This window comes from Myotis nattereri, assembly GCF_964212035.1.
Source record: "Myotis nattereri genome assembly, chromosome: 5".
NCBI lineage: Eukaryota > Metazoa > Chordata > Mammalia > Chiroptera > Vespertilionidae > Myotis > Myotis nattereri.
In genome coordinates this window covers 83,858,626-83,877,810 of record NC_138080.1, presented here as the reverse complement: position 1 = coordinate 83,877,810, position 19,185 = coordinate 83,858,626, and the positions used below count along the sequence as shown (strand labels likewise).

The window sequence follows — 19,185 nt, the reverse complement described above, 5'->3', positions numbered from 1 at the left end:
TAAAGAAACAGAGCAGTCTGGCACAAAATGCCTCCCATGTCTCTACCTAAAATGTGAGTAAGCAACACCATGCATGTGGTAACTGTTCACAATACTTGAAACTGACAGCATGTCAAGTCAAAGTCTAGTCATCAGTTCAAAGCATGGTATTATTCCCAGGCAGGATTAAAACTGATTGTTTAGAAAGAAAAATTAGGACCTCTAAAAATGTAAGCAACCAATTGAAGGTGGAGGGAAACTAGTGACAAGGTAGGATCTAAATTTCAAGCTTCCAGGGACATCTTGGAAATGCTTACTCACCCAAATTATACTTAAGCAGATATATTTAAAGCAGATCAACACTGAGTCTGGATTATAAACAAATAGAGCACCTGATATCTGGCGGCATAAACCCTGCCATCTGGACTTGGTGTAGACCTATACCACTAGTAGACTATGATCAGGATGCTTGTAGTTAACAAGCATGACCATGGACAAAACATTTAACCTGGCTGCCTCTCGATTTCATCTCACAGCCTCACCTCCTCAGGTCCTGCTCTCCAACTATACCATCACAGGAAGGTATCTCAAATAGCAAACCTGTCCCACTTCTAGGTCTTTGCATTTTGCTGTTAACTCACATGCTCTGTCCCCAAATCCCCATGAGGATGACTCATTACATAGTGCAATTCAAGTTTCAGCCCCAAGGTGACCTCTTCAGGGAGGCTTTCCATGACCACCAACAGAATCCAAAGAAACTTCCCAACAACCCACCAAGGTTTTTCTTCAGAAGACAAAAGCCAGCTAAAGTTTTCTGTTCACCACTACACAACACACACACACACACACACACAAAGAACGCACGCATGCATATGCGCACACACCCTCATGTAAATGCTCACTTATGTACCACCATCCCCAAAACACAGAAGAATCCTAAAACAAAGGAACACTCAAATATGTTTCAATGACTCCATGAATGAATGAATGATTTCTTGATTGGCTGCCAACTACATGACCATGGACAAAACATTTAACCTCTCTGGGCTCCAATTTCCTCGCCTACAAATAATTGGGCTTGATTGTTCCAGCTCTAAGATTCCATGGTCTTTTGTAAATCAGTACAGTATTTCATAATCTTTCTTCTTAAGTCATTCACTGCTTATTCGTTGCTCAACTAATTATTTCAAGAATCTCATTGGAACAAAGCTTTATTTTTCTAAATCACATGCATATCCATTGCAATGCGACCAACAGAGGACATGCCAGAAGCACACATGGACACAGAGAGACCTAACTGGACAAAGTAAGGGGTAGAAGCTGGCAGATCTCCAAATTTATTACCCTTTGCCTTTTTCTCAATGTTGAGGCCACTTATTTTAGTAGAGAGCAATGCTGGAATTGTGCAGTGTCATTTAACTTGTTCGATTTTTGTTATTTGATGTGACTCAGTTGGCTCACCTGTTTAAGTCTTTTCCACAAATCAAGTGTAAGTCCCTAAAGCCCACAACAGTGTCTGAGGCCCTAAGTCAGTGGTTCTCAGCTTCAGTCACATGTTAGGCTCACCTGGGGAGCTTTTAAATATTTCTATGTCCAGGCCACACTCCAAATCAATTAAATCAGAACTCTATACTTCATCCCAGGCATCAGTATGTTTTAAACTCAAGTTGTTCCAAAGGGCATCCATGATTGACAATCCAGCCCTAAATAAATGCTAAATATAAAAAAGCAGTGGCCGCTCACCTGGGACTCAGAATGCCCAAGTCCTTGCCACGGTCCTTCCACTGCTTGCCATCAGCCTTCGTAAGACCTCAACTTTCTAATCTGTCAAATGAGGGACTGCAGAGGTGAGGAATAAGGTTCTCCTGGGTCTATGATTCTATGATTGTGTAATTTCCACTCAGTTCCACACACTGTACAAATATCAGAGACACAGTAGCCCACTCTCTCCCCTTCAAGGACTCCTATTTACTATGGGACACATGCAGTGATCATCAGGAAATTGTGCTGACTGCAGAATTAGAGGCATGAAGTAGATATTAAGAGAATACAAAGGATGGCTGAATATCTCGGGGCATTAGGGAAGGCTTTCCAAAGAAGGTGCAGCTTTGCTAAGCTGAGCTGAATTGGTGATGAAGCTGTCACAGGGTGAGGAGGTAGGGAAGGGGCTTGCAATGGCCAGAGACTCAGATGCAGACAGTAGAAACTCGACTCACTGACATTAATAATAAAATTGCAGAGGCAAGCTGAAAAGTATAATAATCCAGTCATTGTTCCCTTGCTGCAGGCCATAGCAATCTGCGGGGTATTATCGTGATTTGCTCACCACACCACCCACCCCCAAATACTGGCTCGGCCAAGAATCAGACTCCAAAGAATCATTTCCCTTTCTCCGGCACTAGCACGTGCACAAACACAGCTTTCCCGGCCTCCACCCACCAGCAGCCCTGCTGCTGCTGCCACCCTGACCTGATTCTGGCTCAGGCGCCCAGCAATGAGCACTCAAGGAAAACAGTGTCTCTCTGCAGGACAGAAGGTGAGAGAGCCTTCTGCTCTGTTTGGCAGAACACATTCTTCGGCATAACACATGCTTGGGTTTGAATCTGGACCATGCCACTGTGTGACCGTGGGCATGTTGCTTAACCTGTTTAAACCTCGACACCTTCATCTGGACAATAAGGATGATACAGGCACCACCTCACAGAGTCATCATGAGGGCTGAAATGGAAAACATGTGGGTACATAATGTCTTCGTGGGTGCGAAGGACTAACTTGCATCTCCTGCCCCACCCTCACCCCAATTCATGTATTGAAGCTTTTACCCTGGCAAATTAATTAAACAAGGGGCCATTGGACCAACGTGGCTCTAATGCCTTAGTAGCCTACAACAGCAACCCAAGACCTAAGCCTGTGAATACCTCAAGGTTAAGAAATCAAAACCTAATAATAAGTAATCGCAAACAAAGAGGCTTTCCCAAATAAGGCAACCATTTAAGCGATAGCCAATTAAATAATTTATTTGCTTTGCTTCCGCATTTCTTTATTACTCTTTCCCCAGGCTCCTGTAGCTGGTGCTACCCAATTTGAATTGATTTTTGCTCACATAAGCTCTTACAAATTTAATATGCTTTAGTTTATCTTTTAATACCCACAATGTGATAGCACTTGAATATGGGATCTCTTGGAAGCCAACTAGGTCTTGAGGGTGGAGTCCCCCTGATGGGATTAGTGCCCTTGTAAGAAGAGACCTGAGAGCATCCCCACCCTTTCTCTGCCCTGTGAGGAAACAGTAGGAAGGCTGCCATCTGCAAGCCAGAAAGAGAGCCCTCACCCAGAACCACAGCAGTCAGCCCCTTGATCTTGGATTTCCCATTCTCCAGAACTGTGAGAAATAAATCTTTGCTGTTTAAGCAACCCAGTCTATGGTATTTTGGCAGCCCAAGCTGACCAAGACAGGAAATTTAGTGTCAAACCATTTCAGTTGTTAGCATGGGAAGAGAAAAAAAATGTTCATTAATGGACTCTTCCCCCAGCTTCTGGAGCCCTCCTGAGGACAAATCAACATGCAGCCAGCAAGGATTTCAAACCAGGCCTCAGACCTGATATCTTAGGGATATGGTATCCTGTGGATATGGAATCCCTCACCTGTTAATGCTGAACCACATCAGAATAAATTCTTATGCAAAAGAGATCTCTTAAGAACCTGAAGGTCAGCCTTTGGTCCTTGAACTTCACAGTGCCTCTCTTTGAAGAACTTTTTCGAGCTACCATCACTTCTAAGTTCCCGTTTACTGGGTGCCTTCTACACGACAAGCACTGTTAGGAGCTTCAGAATTAGAAGGAGTGACCCTGCCCTCCAAGACCTCTTGGGTAAATTTAATAAGGGGTTACGGGGAGTAGCAGAGTGGGGCACCTTCGTTCCCATTCTGCCAATAGAAAAATCTAAGTCCCCAAAGAGTTAAATTATTGTAAAGATACACCCAGAAGTCATATACCTTATATATACACATTACAGTGAATTTTTAGAAGGGCAAGGAAGTCATTCTCAAGTTATCCAAGTACATATATCCTATGTTTTACCGAAGTCTTCAAACCCTGCAAAGATGAGAAGATAAGGCTTGCCCAAGAGCTCAAAGCACGCAAGTAGCAGAGCCTGAACCCAAGCCCAGTTCTTCTGATAAATCCTGTGCTCCCTACATGTGACCACACTATCTGGGACCAAGAGTAGCCCAGCAGTACTCACCATCCGTATCCGTTCATCTTCAAGATTCCTGAGAACACTGGCAAACTCCTGCAAAGACCTTGCTGGAAAAGAGAAAGGGGCCATGAGATGGAAGTTGACTAACGGACCTTCGGGAGCCTTTCCAGATACAGCTATCATGTTATGGACTGAACTCCCTTGGCACAAGCAGGAGCCTAAAGTCAATCGTTTCCCAAAGCTCCCCTTATCTTTTCATCATTAACCATCAAGGATGACCCAGAAATGCATGTTAATTCCACCTGGCACTTCAGCTAGGGAAGGATTTCCTTCAAGGAAAAGACTGGCCAGTTTCTGAGAGTACCCAGAACTGATGAGATGCTGGCTGGCTCCCAGACCCCGGGCTAGAAGGGGCAGAGTTCCGCTTAAGAGTTGAAGGATTTCCTGGCCAGGATTCGACCTCCTCAACCTTTGTTGTGGGCCTGCGTCAGAACACAACCTTTTCTTTGGCACTAGAACTAAACAAACAGTGCTGCTGGCACTGGAAGCCACATCCCTGGCTTCTCCATGGGTTCCTCCTGCATCCCCAAGCCACTTATAAATGCAATACACAGCTTGCAGCATGCTGGTCAGAGGGGGAGAATCTCTTGTGCTACAATTATTCCCAAAGACAACAGGCATTAAGTGCAATAGCCCTGAGGATATGTGGAACATCTGTATAATGTTGGGGAAGGCATCCATGTATTCAGGATTTACAACAATGATGGATTTTCACTGCTCTCAGATGTCTCCCAACTGCCTGTGCTCATCCCCAGATCCTGGTGCACTGCAAGGCAACAGGAAGTCAGTAAGCATTTGATGACTTAATTAATTCAACATAACATTCTCAATTCTTGCTCACTTCATGGAGTCAACCAAGATGCCCAATGTCAGAAGAATAAAGTGCAACGACTAGGCCCTGGCAAAGAAAGGTGTCCAGGCATTGCAAATCCTCAGTGCCCAGCGCTGCCTACAAAAGGCAGGCAGGTGATGGTGAAGAGTGAAGCAGCACAGTGAGGTGATAAATGGTAACCCCACCATCAGCCTCTTGTTAAAGAAACAAAAGGGAGAGGTGGGGAGCATCGTGAGCTACACACTGAGTGCTTCTCCCCATTTGAAGACAACAGCAGCTACATAGCTCCAGCCGACTGTAGCCAGGCAGAATGTGGGGCCAGATGATCAGATTCTCCAATGTTCAAAGAAGCTGGAGAATGGAAACTTCAGGATAAATTCAATCTATATGGTAATTCAATTAAATAAGTGAGTGCCAAAGAAAACATGGCTGCATTCTGATCTCAACCCATGAGCTGGCATTTGAAACCTCTGATCTAATTCTTCCCCCATCCACCTGCATTCTGCTTTTGCTCAAAGTTCTTACTTAGCACTGTGGCTGGGGGAAGAACGGCACAAGAGCAGCCAGAAGCAGAACACTAAAGGGAGGGGAGAGGAGAGCCCTTTACAAACCTTCAAGCTTTCTGATGCAGGCGGAGGGCGAGAGGCAACCCCAGAGCTCCGAGAAGCCCAGAATAGTCCCAATTCCTGATATTCGCTCAACTCTACCCTCTCAGCTGTCATTGTAATTTATGACACTTAGATTCTTCTTATCCCCAGAAAAAGGCTCAGCAAGGGCAATGGAAGTTGTGATAAACAGCACGGTTATGACTTACCTATACACATTTCATCATCTGTCTCTGCATCTCCTATGCACTGAAATTTAAATTCATTTAAGGAATCTGCAAATTTCCTCTTCGCTGAAGACAAATCTAGTAAGAAAAAGAGTAAGAAATGTGAATTACTGAAATGAACTGGTTTTCTGATTTGCTGCACTTTTTAGTCCTTCCAGTACTACAGCAACTAGCAGATTTCTTCCTGAGTCCGTTTCAAAGCACAAAAGAACATAAATTAAAATAGTAAACATTTGTTTATAACATAACATGCTAATTTGCTTTAGAAGTTAGTATGTTTGTTGCATTTGCTTTAACAATGTTGGCCCTATTTCTAATTCCTCCAGCTATACAGCAAGTCCTCCTTCTCCATTTGACACGGGGGGGGGGGGGGGGGGGGGGATCCACTTGCCTAGGAGGTCGGGGAGGAGGTGTGGCTTTAGCATCTACAGCCCTGCAGGTCGCTCAGTCACTGACCCTCCACGTGGTCAGTGAAGCTGCCCCCATGCCAGATGCAACAACACCTTCCCCTAGTCCAGTGGTCGGCAAACTGCGGCTCACGAGCCACATGTGGCTCTTTGGCCCCTTGAGTGTGGCTCTTCCACAAAATACCACGTGCGGGCGCGTACGTACAGTGCGATTGAAACTTCGTGGCCCATGCGCAGAAGTCGGTATTTTGTGGAAGAGCCACACTCAAGGGGCCAAAGAGCCACATGTGGCTCGAAGCTGAAGTTTGCCAACCACTGCACTAGTCCAACTCATACCACAAACTGCTGGGAGAAAGTGCTGGGAGCTGCCCTGTCCCCATGGCACAGGAGGACCTGGACTTCCTCTTCCAACTCCAGTACAGGTGAGGCCTGAGTTCTCAGAGCCCGCTCGAGCAGAGAGGCCGGCCAGCCTGACAAATGTCTGCCCAAACCATTTCCCTGGGTCACCACGCCCCACTACTGCCATGAGAACAAAGCCCTGGCAATGTTTGGGGTTGGAGTAACCCCATACATGGTATAACCCCACACGTGGTATCTATAAAGAAAGCTCTCAGAGGCCCTTGTCAAACGTAAACAATAAGCTTTCATTTAAGTCAGTAATAAAAGCCAATGATCCTTCTATGAACCCTCAACTTCTGCTAATGGCATAAAACCAGCAAGGTACCTTCCAGTGGCCTGACAGCCACAGCTGCTCAATACAAATGTGCTTAACTTAATTCCACGTGCAGCCTTCCTGCAGATTAGGCTAATCACTCAAATTACCCTGGTCCATGTTCCCCTCATTGAAGGGGAAATGGCATTATGTTCAAATTCCCAGAGGAGGGAAATATGAGGCATAACTGGCAACAAGGCCTGGCTTTAATAAGATATTGGGGTTGGGGGGTGGGGAATTCTGGCTTCACATAGCAACAAAACCTACTGAAATAAAAGCACCCATGTTCCTCAGCACTTCTCTTTTTCAGTTCCCAGATTTGGCCCTTGAGGTTGGTGGTTAGGTTTTTCCCATCTTTTGATTTTGCTTGTTTCCTCTCCAACATACCTGGCAGTGCTCTGACTGTGCTGTTTAATATGGGGGGGTGAGGAGCGGGGGGGGGGGACTGTATACAAATCCAACCCCCAGTGTTCAGTTCGTCAATCTGAGTGTTCACTCCAAACAATGGCTGCCAGTGAGAGAGCCAGGCTGGACCATCCCACTCTCGGGTGTGGGGCTCGGGGCACCACATTGGGTATGAGCGGCTCCCGCTCCGAGCCAGCCCCCTCAGTGGCTCAGATGGCACAGGTGCCGAGCTCGCTGTGGCTCCTGCAAGGACCTCTGCTCTACACCAGCAAGGAAGGCACTCGGAGAGGAGAAGGAGAACAGGGAGACAACGGCCAACAGTCTCCCATCTCTCCTTGGTTCAGTCACTTTAATGGAATGGTCCTTTGGCAAAAAGTCTCAAGATGCTGGCAGGGTAGTCAGGCATCTCTTAAAACTGGCCAACCCAGGCTGAGGAGATCCCCGAGAACATAAATCACTCCCTGGCAAGAAAGACACAGATGCAGCCGAGAGTCAGAACCCTGTGCGAAGGAAGGCAGGCAGGATGAGAAAAGAGAATTACAACCTTTCAGAGTGGAAGACAAAGCCCTCCAAGGTGGAATGTGGGCACGGCTGTGTTCCGTGTCGTTTTAGTCAAAATGTCCTCCCGATCAGAACTCACAGTAAAAATCCTCCTGTGCCTCCCCCCAGTAGGGCAAGAAAGACTCAAGCTGGACAGTCTTCTCAACAAAGTGGAAATAAAGCGAAATGCAAGCCACGCTGGGGAAAGCTCCCAGCACACACCTGAAAAGCAGTGCTGCCAGGGGCAGCTGCCAATGAGGATCAAGGAGCGGCTCGTTCTGCACAACCGGGCCTTTGTGGGGCCTCTCACAGGAGGACCAGGAGCAGGGCCTGTTAGCTTACGACCAGAAGGGAACCTGATTTCATTGTCCCGGGCACACAGCACACCCCGCCACAGCACAACCCTGAGAACAACGTGGGCCCCACAAAGCTGATAAAGAGGCCGGTCCTCCCGATGGAAGATTAGGTAATGAGTACTGGTATGGAGTCAATACTGGGCTGTAGGCCAGTGAGGACAGCTGGGTAGAATGAAAATCCCAATTATTGGAAACCGAAAGGGAACTCACCATGGGCTCGAATGACTCACGCCTCAGAGAGGAATCTTTTTTAAAGGTGCAGTGGGCACCTGTTGTTTTGCTTGTTTGGCATCTGCTCCCCTGTCTCTGGGACAGCATCTCAAGCTTGCTTTGGGGGACCTCCCTTCTCTGCTTGCACATCACGGGGTTCTGATTATATGCCGAACAATCCCTTCCCCGACCCCTAGCCCTCACCCAACCTCCACTGGCTCCTGGGTTCAGGTTTCAGCTACATCATTACCAGATATGTAACTAACCCAGGATTACTCCTAAAGTCTCAATCATTTCATCTGACAGTTGTCAGCCCTACCTTACCCACCAGCTGTCAGGAGATCCAGTGAGACACATTGTACACGCACTCTGTTCTGTAAGCTTGAGTTCTAGGCAAGGCTGGGCTTTTCTTCCCTGATATATGAATCCTCCAATAACAGGAACCAGGGAAGGTAATCATCACTAGCTGTAATTATACACCAAAGTTCTCTCGTCCTCTCTCTCTTTCTCTCTCTCTCTCTCTCTCTCTCTCTCTCTCTCTCTCTCTCTCTCCCCCCCCCCATTACTTTTTTTCTCTCTAAAATCATTTTTAAAAAGTTAAGTTTTTTTAAGAATTTAAAAGATAACCCCCTTCTCTGTTACTTAGGACAATGAAGAGGACATGAAAAAGGCAGTGCTTCTTGTCTACTTCAACCCAAAAGGCTTGGTTGCATCCTATGGAGTGATCACCTTGGATATACAGCTGCACAGAGACCTATTTCTGGAGCCTTCCCTCTGATGCACTCATGAATCCAACATGCACATTCCAGTAAGAGGAGGGGAGAAGGGGAGGCTGGCGTTGGTGCTGGGTGCAGGCCAAGTTTCGTGGCACCCTGCTCATATAACCCCACTGTTTCATGTTCAGGCAGTGCAGGACACAGCTAAGAGCCAAGCAGAGCAATAATATTTACTGTTGCTAGAAGGCAGAATGCTGGCCAGAGTGGAGAGAAGACATGTCTGGCAGCCTCTGGGGAGGACAAGTATCTGCTTTACAGAGTAAGTAGTCTCTGCCTCTGAGTGAGGAGACCAGGTGGGTAAGGATATGGAAGCAGCTAGAAGCCTGGCCTTGAGAGGCTGCTCCCAAAGCTGTCTGCTCCCCAGGGGACCAGAGGAGAGCGCCCTTCCCTTCCTGGAGGTGCCATGCCCTACCACAGCAGACACTGATCTGCACAGAGCTTAAGAGAATTTAAGCCAAGAACAATCTTTTTGTTTTTAACAGAAAGACAAGGTTTATCACAATTTTTAAAAAGTTAGAATCTACCTTAATTTATACAAGTTGTACTACTGAACTACAAGTCAAGCCACTTCCTTCTTGTCCTTAATTTACACAAGTTTTACCAATAATACAAGTTGAGCCATTTCCTGTTTTTGCACAATTTAACATACACACAAACATACATGCATATGGACACCCCCATAATGACCGACTCAAGGTAACCTTACAACTATATTTATTTTCATTGTATCTAATACCTTTCCCTGACCTCCAAAGTTACCAAAATTGTCTACAACTACCCTTAAAAATATTTGCTACTCTGTCACATCTTCCTGGTCTTAGAAACTAATTAGTTAATAAAGACCAATTGCCAAGGTAAGTACTTGCAACAAGGATGGCATCTCAGCTGCTTACAGCACAAGGATCCTCAAGTCCCCAGGCTCACCTCTCCCTTCTCTGAAGGCCAATTACACGTACCAGACCCTCTGTGCCTCATCATCTTGCATGAAAAAATGATTCTGGACCTACCCATGAGTAGTCTCGTGGCATAATATGTGAGTGCCTAGGACAGGGCTGGACTAAGTGGCCCTCAAAACCTGGTTCACTCATCTGACCAGGCGTAGCAATACAGGCTGGCTTACAAGTGGAGGATCTGAAATTCCCCAGAGGGAAGGGGATTCCCATGGTGGGAGCTAAGAAGTGGACACTAGCCACCAAGAGACTACAGCTTTACCCCACAACCCCATTCCCAGGTAAAACTCAACATGCTAAAAAACAAATTATATCTCTTCCCCTACCCTCTCCCAAAGGAGCCAACTTAGGACCTCTTCCTGTGTCCCCAGTCCTGCCACACAAGCCAGAGTCAGACACCTACCTATTGCCCTTCACAGAACAGTCCTTCCCATGTCTGCCTCCTATGCATCTCCATTCTGCTCACTCATCTCCAACACTGTCAGCAACCCCTAAACCAAATACCCACACCTGCTTGGATACTGCAACTGCCTCGTCTCTGGTCTCCCCACATCCACTTTGTCCCTCCAGTCAGTATTCCACCTACTCATGTCAGCTCCAGCAGCAAACCCTGCGATGGCTTCCCAGAGCTCCAAGAACAATGAGCAAAGTCCCTCCCAGGGCCAGAGAGGCCCTGCAGAGTTTAGGCCCCCACTTCCCTTCTGAGCTCCAGAAACCCTGGCCTCTGCCAGTTCCTGGGATGTGCCCTATCCCTACCTCAGCATAAAAGTTCCTTTCTCCAAGAAGCCTTCCCTGATTTCTCTAACCAGTCCAAACTCTATTCTATTTTCACATCCTGAGTCCTATGCAACTCTTTTTTGTAGCAATTTCATATTGTTTGGGTGTTTCTTTGATTAATATCTCCCCAACTAGTAAGTTCCATAAGAGTGAGGAACATGTCTCTTCATGCTCACCAGTGTATTCTCAGAACCAGGCACAGGGCCTTCAGAGAACAGGTGTCACAGAAAGAACAAAGGGAGGGGGGACGGTGGCATTCCACTAATTCATTACACTCATCAAAGGTGATTCTCTGCTTGACAAGTGAAAAAAAGCAGATTAGGTAAATTAAGAGAAACTTTCCTACTTATGTAGGTCTGGTGGGAGCTAGTATATGTAGGTATGTGCTTGCTGTTAACATAAAATCACCTCCCCTGGCTCCGTCTATTGAGGAAGGTTCCCACAGAGCTGCAGACCGAGCCACCAGCAAGCACAGAAAGCAAAACTTTCTCTACACCAAGGGACCAGGAGAAATGAGCAACAAAAACGGCAACTCTCTGCCACAACCACGTATCCCCTTTCGGCCCCAGCATGTCTCCAGATGAGGGGAGAGTTCCCAGAGAACCCTCCTTTTCTCTTTCCCTATATCTGGGCAAGCTGAGAACACATCCTAGCAGAAACTGTGTTTGGGAAGAGGCATTCCCCTTACTCACCATTTCCCCAAGTCTGCATATGGCATTTTAAACCTAGTTCCATTGCTTAACTGTAACGAAAGCAAGTGACATTCCCTTGCTAAATGCCACCCTACAGCATGAACCCCTGCATTATATAAGCAAATAAGAAACACACCACGTTCAAATCTTACAATAGAACAAAATTCCCCCATGGCTTTCACTGAGTTTCTGTGACGCATGGTCTCACCTATGGCCACTAGGTGGTGATCAACTGTATCAGAGAGGTGTGCTAAGACTCGATAAATGATAGGGCCAGCCTCAAATGCAGTGCTGGGGACAGATCCTGTCCAGTTGTTAAGGACATCCACCGGAGAGGATAAATTTCCAGTGGGTGTTCAATCAACAATCGAGGGAGGGACCCATGAGGGAAGAATTGCCCGAATACATTCAGAGGACCTTTGTTTATCTTATCCATTCAATCCTGAGACATGGAAAGGAAGGGCTGGCTGGAGGGATGAAGTCATCACCACCCTGTCTCTCACATTATTTGAAATCTGGCTGGAGCAGACTCAGAAACCCTCTCCTCTCAGCACAGGATGGAATGCCCACCTCCCTTATCAACCATAGCATGCTATATAGTATACATTCTGACTCTACATCTGCATGCTTTTTCTGAGTCCATTTCCCTAAAACTGTTATTTCCTAAATGAGGCCACAGCCAGCACTGACTCTGGAGAATTTGTTTTCCAACCACAGCAGTTCAGCTAGTGAAATTTTTTTTAGAGTTTACTTTAAAAGCAAAATCACATAGAACAAAGAAAAGTGTGTCGCCTTTTTCCAGATGAGAGGTTTCCAATTCTATTTCCATAGAAAACCCCTTCAAGAATAATATAGGAAACACAAACCCACCTGAATATATATATCCAAAATTTATTATGCATTAATTTATCAGGTGCTTACTATGTAACATGTCTCTACTAAGTATTTTAAACCATTTGATCTCCACCACCATCCTACCGAGTATATATTACTACTCCCATTTTGCCAAGGGGGAAACAGACTCAGAGAGGGGAAAGAACCTGTCACAGTCACAGAGATAATGAGTGGTAGTATGAGAAACCTGGTCCCTCTGACTCCACAGGTCTTAACGACTATACTATATTGCCTAATTTACTCAAATATTTGAGAATCTGGTATCAATGTACTCAAAGAAATTTTTAAAAATGGCATGCATAGATTGCATATCCTTGAGAAAGATACAATTTAGAAGGGCCTAATCTGTGTATGTGAATTTGTAAATTAAGGTAGAGCGTGCTAAGGCAATCAGAATAGAAAAAAAATAGCTACAGAAGTGCAAGCAGGATACTATTCCAGCTGAAGCCAGTGGAAGAGGCCTCCTAGGAAAAAATAATGGGGAGTGGCATTGGAACTGAGCCTGAAGAGTTCCGAACTGGTGGATATGTAGAAATGGGAGGTGCAGGGCAGGGGAGATGGGCCTGGGGAGGTATTCTAGAAGTAAGAATAGAAAGCAAAGAGATGACAAAGCAGAGGACCTCCTAGAAACGGACAGAAATTAAGCTTGATGGACAGGAGGCAAGCCTGGGAAGAGAGGTTAGAATCAAACTATGGTAGGACTTAAGTGCCACACAAAAGGATTTGGACTTCATCCCTAAGGAAATGGGAACCAGATTTTTATACAGAGGAGAGACTAGATCAACTTGAATGCTGATTAAGCTTTTCACTAAAGAGCTGGCTCCGAACTTGGTTTGGGACTTCTACTCTGACTTCCCATCCCACTTCACTGCAGGATCATGCAGCCACATGCCAAGGGCTTGCTCCCTGAGAAATGATCAAATGACACCTCTCAATCTGGACATGGGTACACAGTCCACTAGTCGAGCAGGAGACAAGGAGAGTATGAGGGATTCAAAGAAACTCTGTTCCCTACTGAAAACTCCAAGTTCATGTCCAATTAAGAGTGATCAGTAGCATCATCACTATATATACATAAATATGTACAAATGATGTATACAAAGACATTTGTATTTCCGAAGTGCTAGTTAACTTTTCCTCATAACAACATTGAGAGTTTAAGTGATAACACTTGATGAAGAAAATAAGGACTAACTTAAGTGTATGTCACATAGTAGGTGCTTAATAAACATTTGCTAATCAATGGCCCTATGTTAAGTGCTTTAGTCAGCATCAGATCTATGACAAAAACCCAAACCCTAAAGAGCCAAGCCCCAAAATTGAATCACTCAGCCCTGGCACAAAGCAGAACGGGGACACAGAGAGAACTGTGTCACTGTGTCCAGAACATCTACATTCGCGTGATGCCCCAGGACCTTGTGAGACAGCAGGTCAGTGCAGGAAAAACTCCCTCAGGGAAAACAGTGGTGAGTTGCTTGGTAAAAACAAAGAAACCCATTTTTGAGAGGGTCTAGGCAAGTGAAGAAGTGAAAAGAAAGGGTATTTCCAGGCTGGTTAAGTCCACACGCACAGAGCCAGTTAAGGGCAATTCAGGAGTATGAAGTGCATGAACTCTGCAAACCTGGTTTCAAATTCTGGATCTGCCAATTACTAGCTGTAGGCTTTGGACAAAATATTCAACCTTTCCGAGCGTTCCTGTAACTGAGGATAATACACCTCACAAGATTGTCGTGAGAATTAAAAAGGGGGGACCCCTGTTATGAAAGACCAGAGCATAGGGTGGCCCTTAGGCACTGATTTTTCTTCCTTCCCACAAGCACAGGCAGAGTGAAAGTTTACTTGCAGATGGAAGAGAATCAACAAAAGGAGAGTCTTAATTAGCATAAAAATTAGGAATTTTTACCTCTTTGACTCACCAAAATACTCAAATAACCTCATTCTAGTGAACACATTTGTGTCCTTAAGGATTTTCCTCAGATGCTTAGAAAACCCTAATTCATCTACCGATTTTCAAACTTCCTTTCACCCCTTGCAGATAAAAGGAAAGACAAAAACCCTGAACTAAATAACACTACTTTTTAACTGAACTACAACACAAAGCAGTATAGGTTTCATCTTGAGAAGTTTATTAAACTCAAGCGGTGCCTTTTAAATGCCTGGGGAAAGAATGGTATCATCAAATCCTTTTTGTCCATTTCCTGGGGAAGGCGGCCAGCCCCGGATGAAACTGATACAAGAATGAGCATGCTAAGGTGACATCCAAGATAAATGGGATTTACAGGGTTCGGAGGCCTGAACTGCCTACTTTCCTGAGAAGGTGGTATTTGTTCTTTGCCCCTAAAATAGGCACATTTTAAGGGGAAAAATTGGGGGAGGGGAGCATTAAGAGGAGACCATATAAGTCAGACCAAAGGTTCTGCAGGGCGAGTGGGTCAGAGGAGGGCTGGGAAGATGAGAAGGGGGCTGTGCTAGACAGAGCGCAGGCTGAGAATGGTGAGCAGTCCTCTCGGTCAACAACACCACACAGCATCACTATCAAGTCCAACACCAAGCAGAGGAGCAGATGCGGGGACAGGTGATTAGCCCTGGCTTGGCCCTCAAGACTTGGCTTTTGCTTCTGGAATGTCCTACCTTCTTAGAGCAGAGCTCCTCAAACTTTAATGTGCACCCCATCACCCAAGGACCTTATCAAAATGCTTATTCTAATTGGTAATCCTGGAAGCCAGCGCTTCTGCATTTCTAACAAGTTTCCAGGTGATGTCAATGCTGCTGGTCTAGGCACCCACACCCACCAAGGCAAGGGTTAGGATTCACACCCAAGATCCTGATGGACAGGAGGTCATGGTGTCTTTATCCTTCCAGCACAGTGCATATTGAAGGAATGGATTCCTTGAGAGGACTTCTGTTGTAGAAGGAATAGAACATAGAATAAAAACCAGAAACAGGCTATGTCCTTGCTCACCCATCAACTATGGATGTGAACCTAGGGAAAATTTCTTAACAAGTTCTTAACAAACTTCTGAAAGTTCAGCCTTAGAGACTCATTTGAAAACCAGGAGGCTGAACCACTTCATCTTTAAGGTCCTTCTAGCTCTAAAATTCCACCCAAAGTATCTTCTCTGTCTCTCTCTCTCTCTCTCTCTCTCTCTCTCTCTCTCTCTCTCTCTCTCTCTCTCTCTCTTTGCAATGATGAGGCTATATACTGGATATTCCTAAGGGAGACACACCTCTGTCATTCTCAGGGAACAGTTTCCAAAAATCTAATTGAGAGAACACGGACTCTGTTAGTCTCAGCAAATAACCATAGCAACTAATACCCCCAAATAAAATGATGTCTTCACAAGGATGTGCTGGTGCAATTAGATTAAGAGGGTGACGTGTACCACCTCAGAATTTATGGTGGTAAACTTAAGAGCGAAAGCCAGACCTTCTTAGAAAAGGTTTGTAAGCAAAAGAAAGGCCGGGCCAATAAAGTGAAGAAGGGACAGGGAGCCAGGAACACTGAGTGGACAAGGAACTGGAGCAGGGCAGCCCTGCCTGTCCCAGGTACACAAGGACAGGGACCCTGCACCAGACAGAAACCCAGAGTATGCTTTAATAGGTACAGATCTGAGTGCCACCACTTCTGCCAGGGAGTGTTTAAGCAACTGCCATTTCTTCCTCTTTCTGTGCCTTTCTCCATGCAATGAAAGGACAGCAAATAATGCTACTTCGGAAAAGCGTTCAGGGAGATTTACCAAAATAATTGTAAAGCTTTCAAATGAAACAGAGGAAGAACAGTAAGTTAGGGTTGGTCTCAACAGGTCTCCCCAGGTGCAGAACTTTCTGTCCCCAGGTCTTCACAGTAGTGAACTGTGAAAGAAAGTTTAGAGTTGGATTTGTGAAAGAAAAACTCTGCATCTGTAACACGCCCTCAGGCCTGCCTCCTTCCACCGCACAATCATATTTGCTCTAAACAAGTTTGGACAAACAAGAACCGCACTTGAAAAGCAGAAAAAGGGCAAGCAAGACCTGCCACCTCCCTGTTACCCCTGAATTTTTCCGAAAGAAAGAAAGAGAGAAAGAGAGAAAGAGAGAAAGAGAGAAAGAGAGAAAGAGAGAAAGAGAGAAAGAGAGAAAGAGAGAAAGAGAGAAAGAGAGAAAGAGAGAAAGAGAGAAAGAAAGAAAGAAAGAAAGAAAGAAAGAAAGAAAGAAAGAAAGAGGAAGAAAGAAAGAAGAAAAGGAAAGAAAGAAGAAAAGGAAAGAAAGAAAGCCAAAGAATCTGGGCTTAATTTGCACTCAACTGTTATTAACTCAGAAAGTCACAGACAGCAGAAGCTGGAGATAATACACAAAATCAGATACCCCTCCAGCAGTTGTTTTTATCAACAAAGATAAATTTGAGGGTGTCAGGCAAGACAAGGCCTGGGGAATAAATTAGTGGCCTTCCACCAGGCAAATAATAAGCCTAGAATCTTGGGCAAGTGCTGGGGCTGTTGGAACGCACAGGGCTCAGAATCCCACCTCAGCCACCTACAAGGTCCCTGTACTCATTTTCACCTGCATTAAATGGAGAGAAAAAAGGGCACCTGCCTCCAGGGATTTCTGTGAGAAAAAAGATGACGCCTGGAAGTGCTTAGCACAGGACCTGGCTGCAAGCAAGCACCCAATAAACAATGGGTGTTAATGATAATATACAGTTATACCCAATAACATAATAAATTGAACATCATGCTCATTTATTTCTGTGCAAAGATGAGGACAGCCAAGCCACTGGGCCTCCTCCCGCCCACTTTAATGGCCTCTCCACCCTGCGGACCTCCCACCATTATTATGATCTAAATGGAATCAGCCTAGTCCCTGGGCATCGCTCAGACCCTCCTTCCCTCTGAAAGCAGAGGAAGCAAGGAAGTTGCTCCTCAGCACCAACCTAAGTTCAATTAAAAAAGGAAAACCCACCCAGCTATCTCTGGATTAAATTAACATCTCCTGAAGGAAAAAAAAAAAGTGCCTAGCAATTTTGAGCACAGCCACACCTCATACATTCTCAGAAATTCATTTCACTTTCTTTTTCGTTTTAATATGTTTTTATTGATTTGAGAGAGGAAGGGAGAGGGAGCAAGAGAGAGAAACATCCATGAGAGAGAAACATCGATCGGCTATCTCCTGCACACGTCCTACTGGGGACAGAGCCTGCAACCCGGGCCTGTACCCTGACCAGGAATCTAACCAGTGACTTCTTGGTGTACGGGTCGACACTCAACAGAGCCACAAAGGCCGGGCCAGTTCACTTTCTTTTATCCCCTGTGTAATGAGCCAGTTCCCTGCTGCACCTCAAGGGAGGCTGTGCCAGTGGGACCAAGCAGGGAGGTCCAGGTGGGCAAAATTCTTCCTCCCCACAGATTCCCAGCCGGAAGGCCTCTTACCCAACACTGTCTCCTCCCCAGTTCTGGCCGCCAATCAAATAAGGAATCATGTTTCAACTAGTTCTCAGAGTACCCCCTCACTCCACGGCATTACAGAACTTCAGAGGCTGAAGATTAGTGTTTCTCAAAATACGGTTGGACTACTTTGACAGACTCTCCGAAGGAGGGCCCCCGCCACCCCCTCCCCCACAGCCACCTGAAGCAAATGAACGCATGCTGAAGTCTGAGAACTGCTCTCATCTGGACCCTCAGAACATCCAGTACCAGGTCACAATAATGGAACCTCTCCAGGAACAAGCTGGAACCTCTCATTCCTGACAGGTTTACAAATGCTCCTGAAGCAGGCAATTAACGCTCGGAGTGAAAGAAATCTAGGTGACAGTAGAGGTGGGAGGAGGAAACACCACAATTGAAAACTCACAAATTCAGAACCCGGAGCCTTTTTCCAAAAATGTTCAGTCACATCTTGTATTCTGGAGCCTGCACAATCAACTGGAGAGGCAGCTCTGTTTAGGGCAGTGGTTCTCAACCTTGGCTGCGCATCAGAATCACCTGGGAATCTTTTTAAAATCCTGATTTCTGGGCCGCATCCTCCGGAAATTCTGTTTCTTTGTTATGGGGTGGGGCCACAACATTAGTAAAAAAGAAACAGAATTCCCGGAGGATGAGGCCCAGAAACCAGGATTTTAAAAAGATTCCCAGGTGATTCTAATGCGCAGCCAAGGTTGAGAACCACTGGTTTAGGGCCTGATTTGTACAGACTCTTGCTCGGGCACCTGGAGCTGATGAATGGTGCTGATGCTGACTGCCTAGAAACCATCAGGCTTCCCAAAGCAGGGGCAGCTCCTTCACACCTGGGGAGCCAAGCACTCCTGAACCACAGGCGGGGGGGGGGGGGGAGGGGGGTGCGGGGGGTGCTGCAATACACGCTCCGCCCAGTTTTTCTCTGAGCCTGCAAATGGTGAACCTGACACAGACTCAAGGACATACAGGACAGGCCCCCAGGCTGCTGAGAGACTGGGAGCGCTGAGGCACAGGCAGGCGGCTTCCTGGGCGTGCAGCCTGCACAGGAGCACAGGGACCCAGGCTCAGAAGAGCCTGCTTGGCTTAATGCTAACCTGTCACTATCTGGAAATCCTTTAAAACTTTATCTTTGAACT

The 19,185-nt window shown here is 45.9% G+C and overlaps 1 protein-coding gene across 3 annotated transcripts in view; it reads right to left on the bottom strand.

Moving 5' to 3' along the window:
• Positions 1-19,185, bottom strand: part of ARHGAP26 (Rho GTPase activating protein 26) — a 413,435-nt gene that overhangs the window by 301,728 nt on the left and 92,522 nt on the right. For all 3 annotated transcript variants that reach the window (XM_081091772.1, XM_081091773.1, XM_081091774.1), the window contains exons 2-3: positions 5,884-5,979; positions 4,223-4,284 (exon numbers count right to left, since the gene is read on the bottom strand). In XM_081091772.1, the coding sequence (XP_080947898.1) occupies positions 4,223-4,284; positions 5,884-5,979 (158 nt within the window). The remainder of the gene's footprint in view (positions 1-4,222; positions 4,285-5,883; positions 5,980-19,185) is intronic.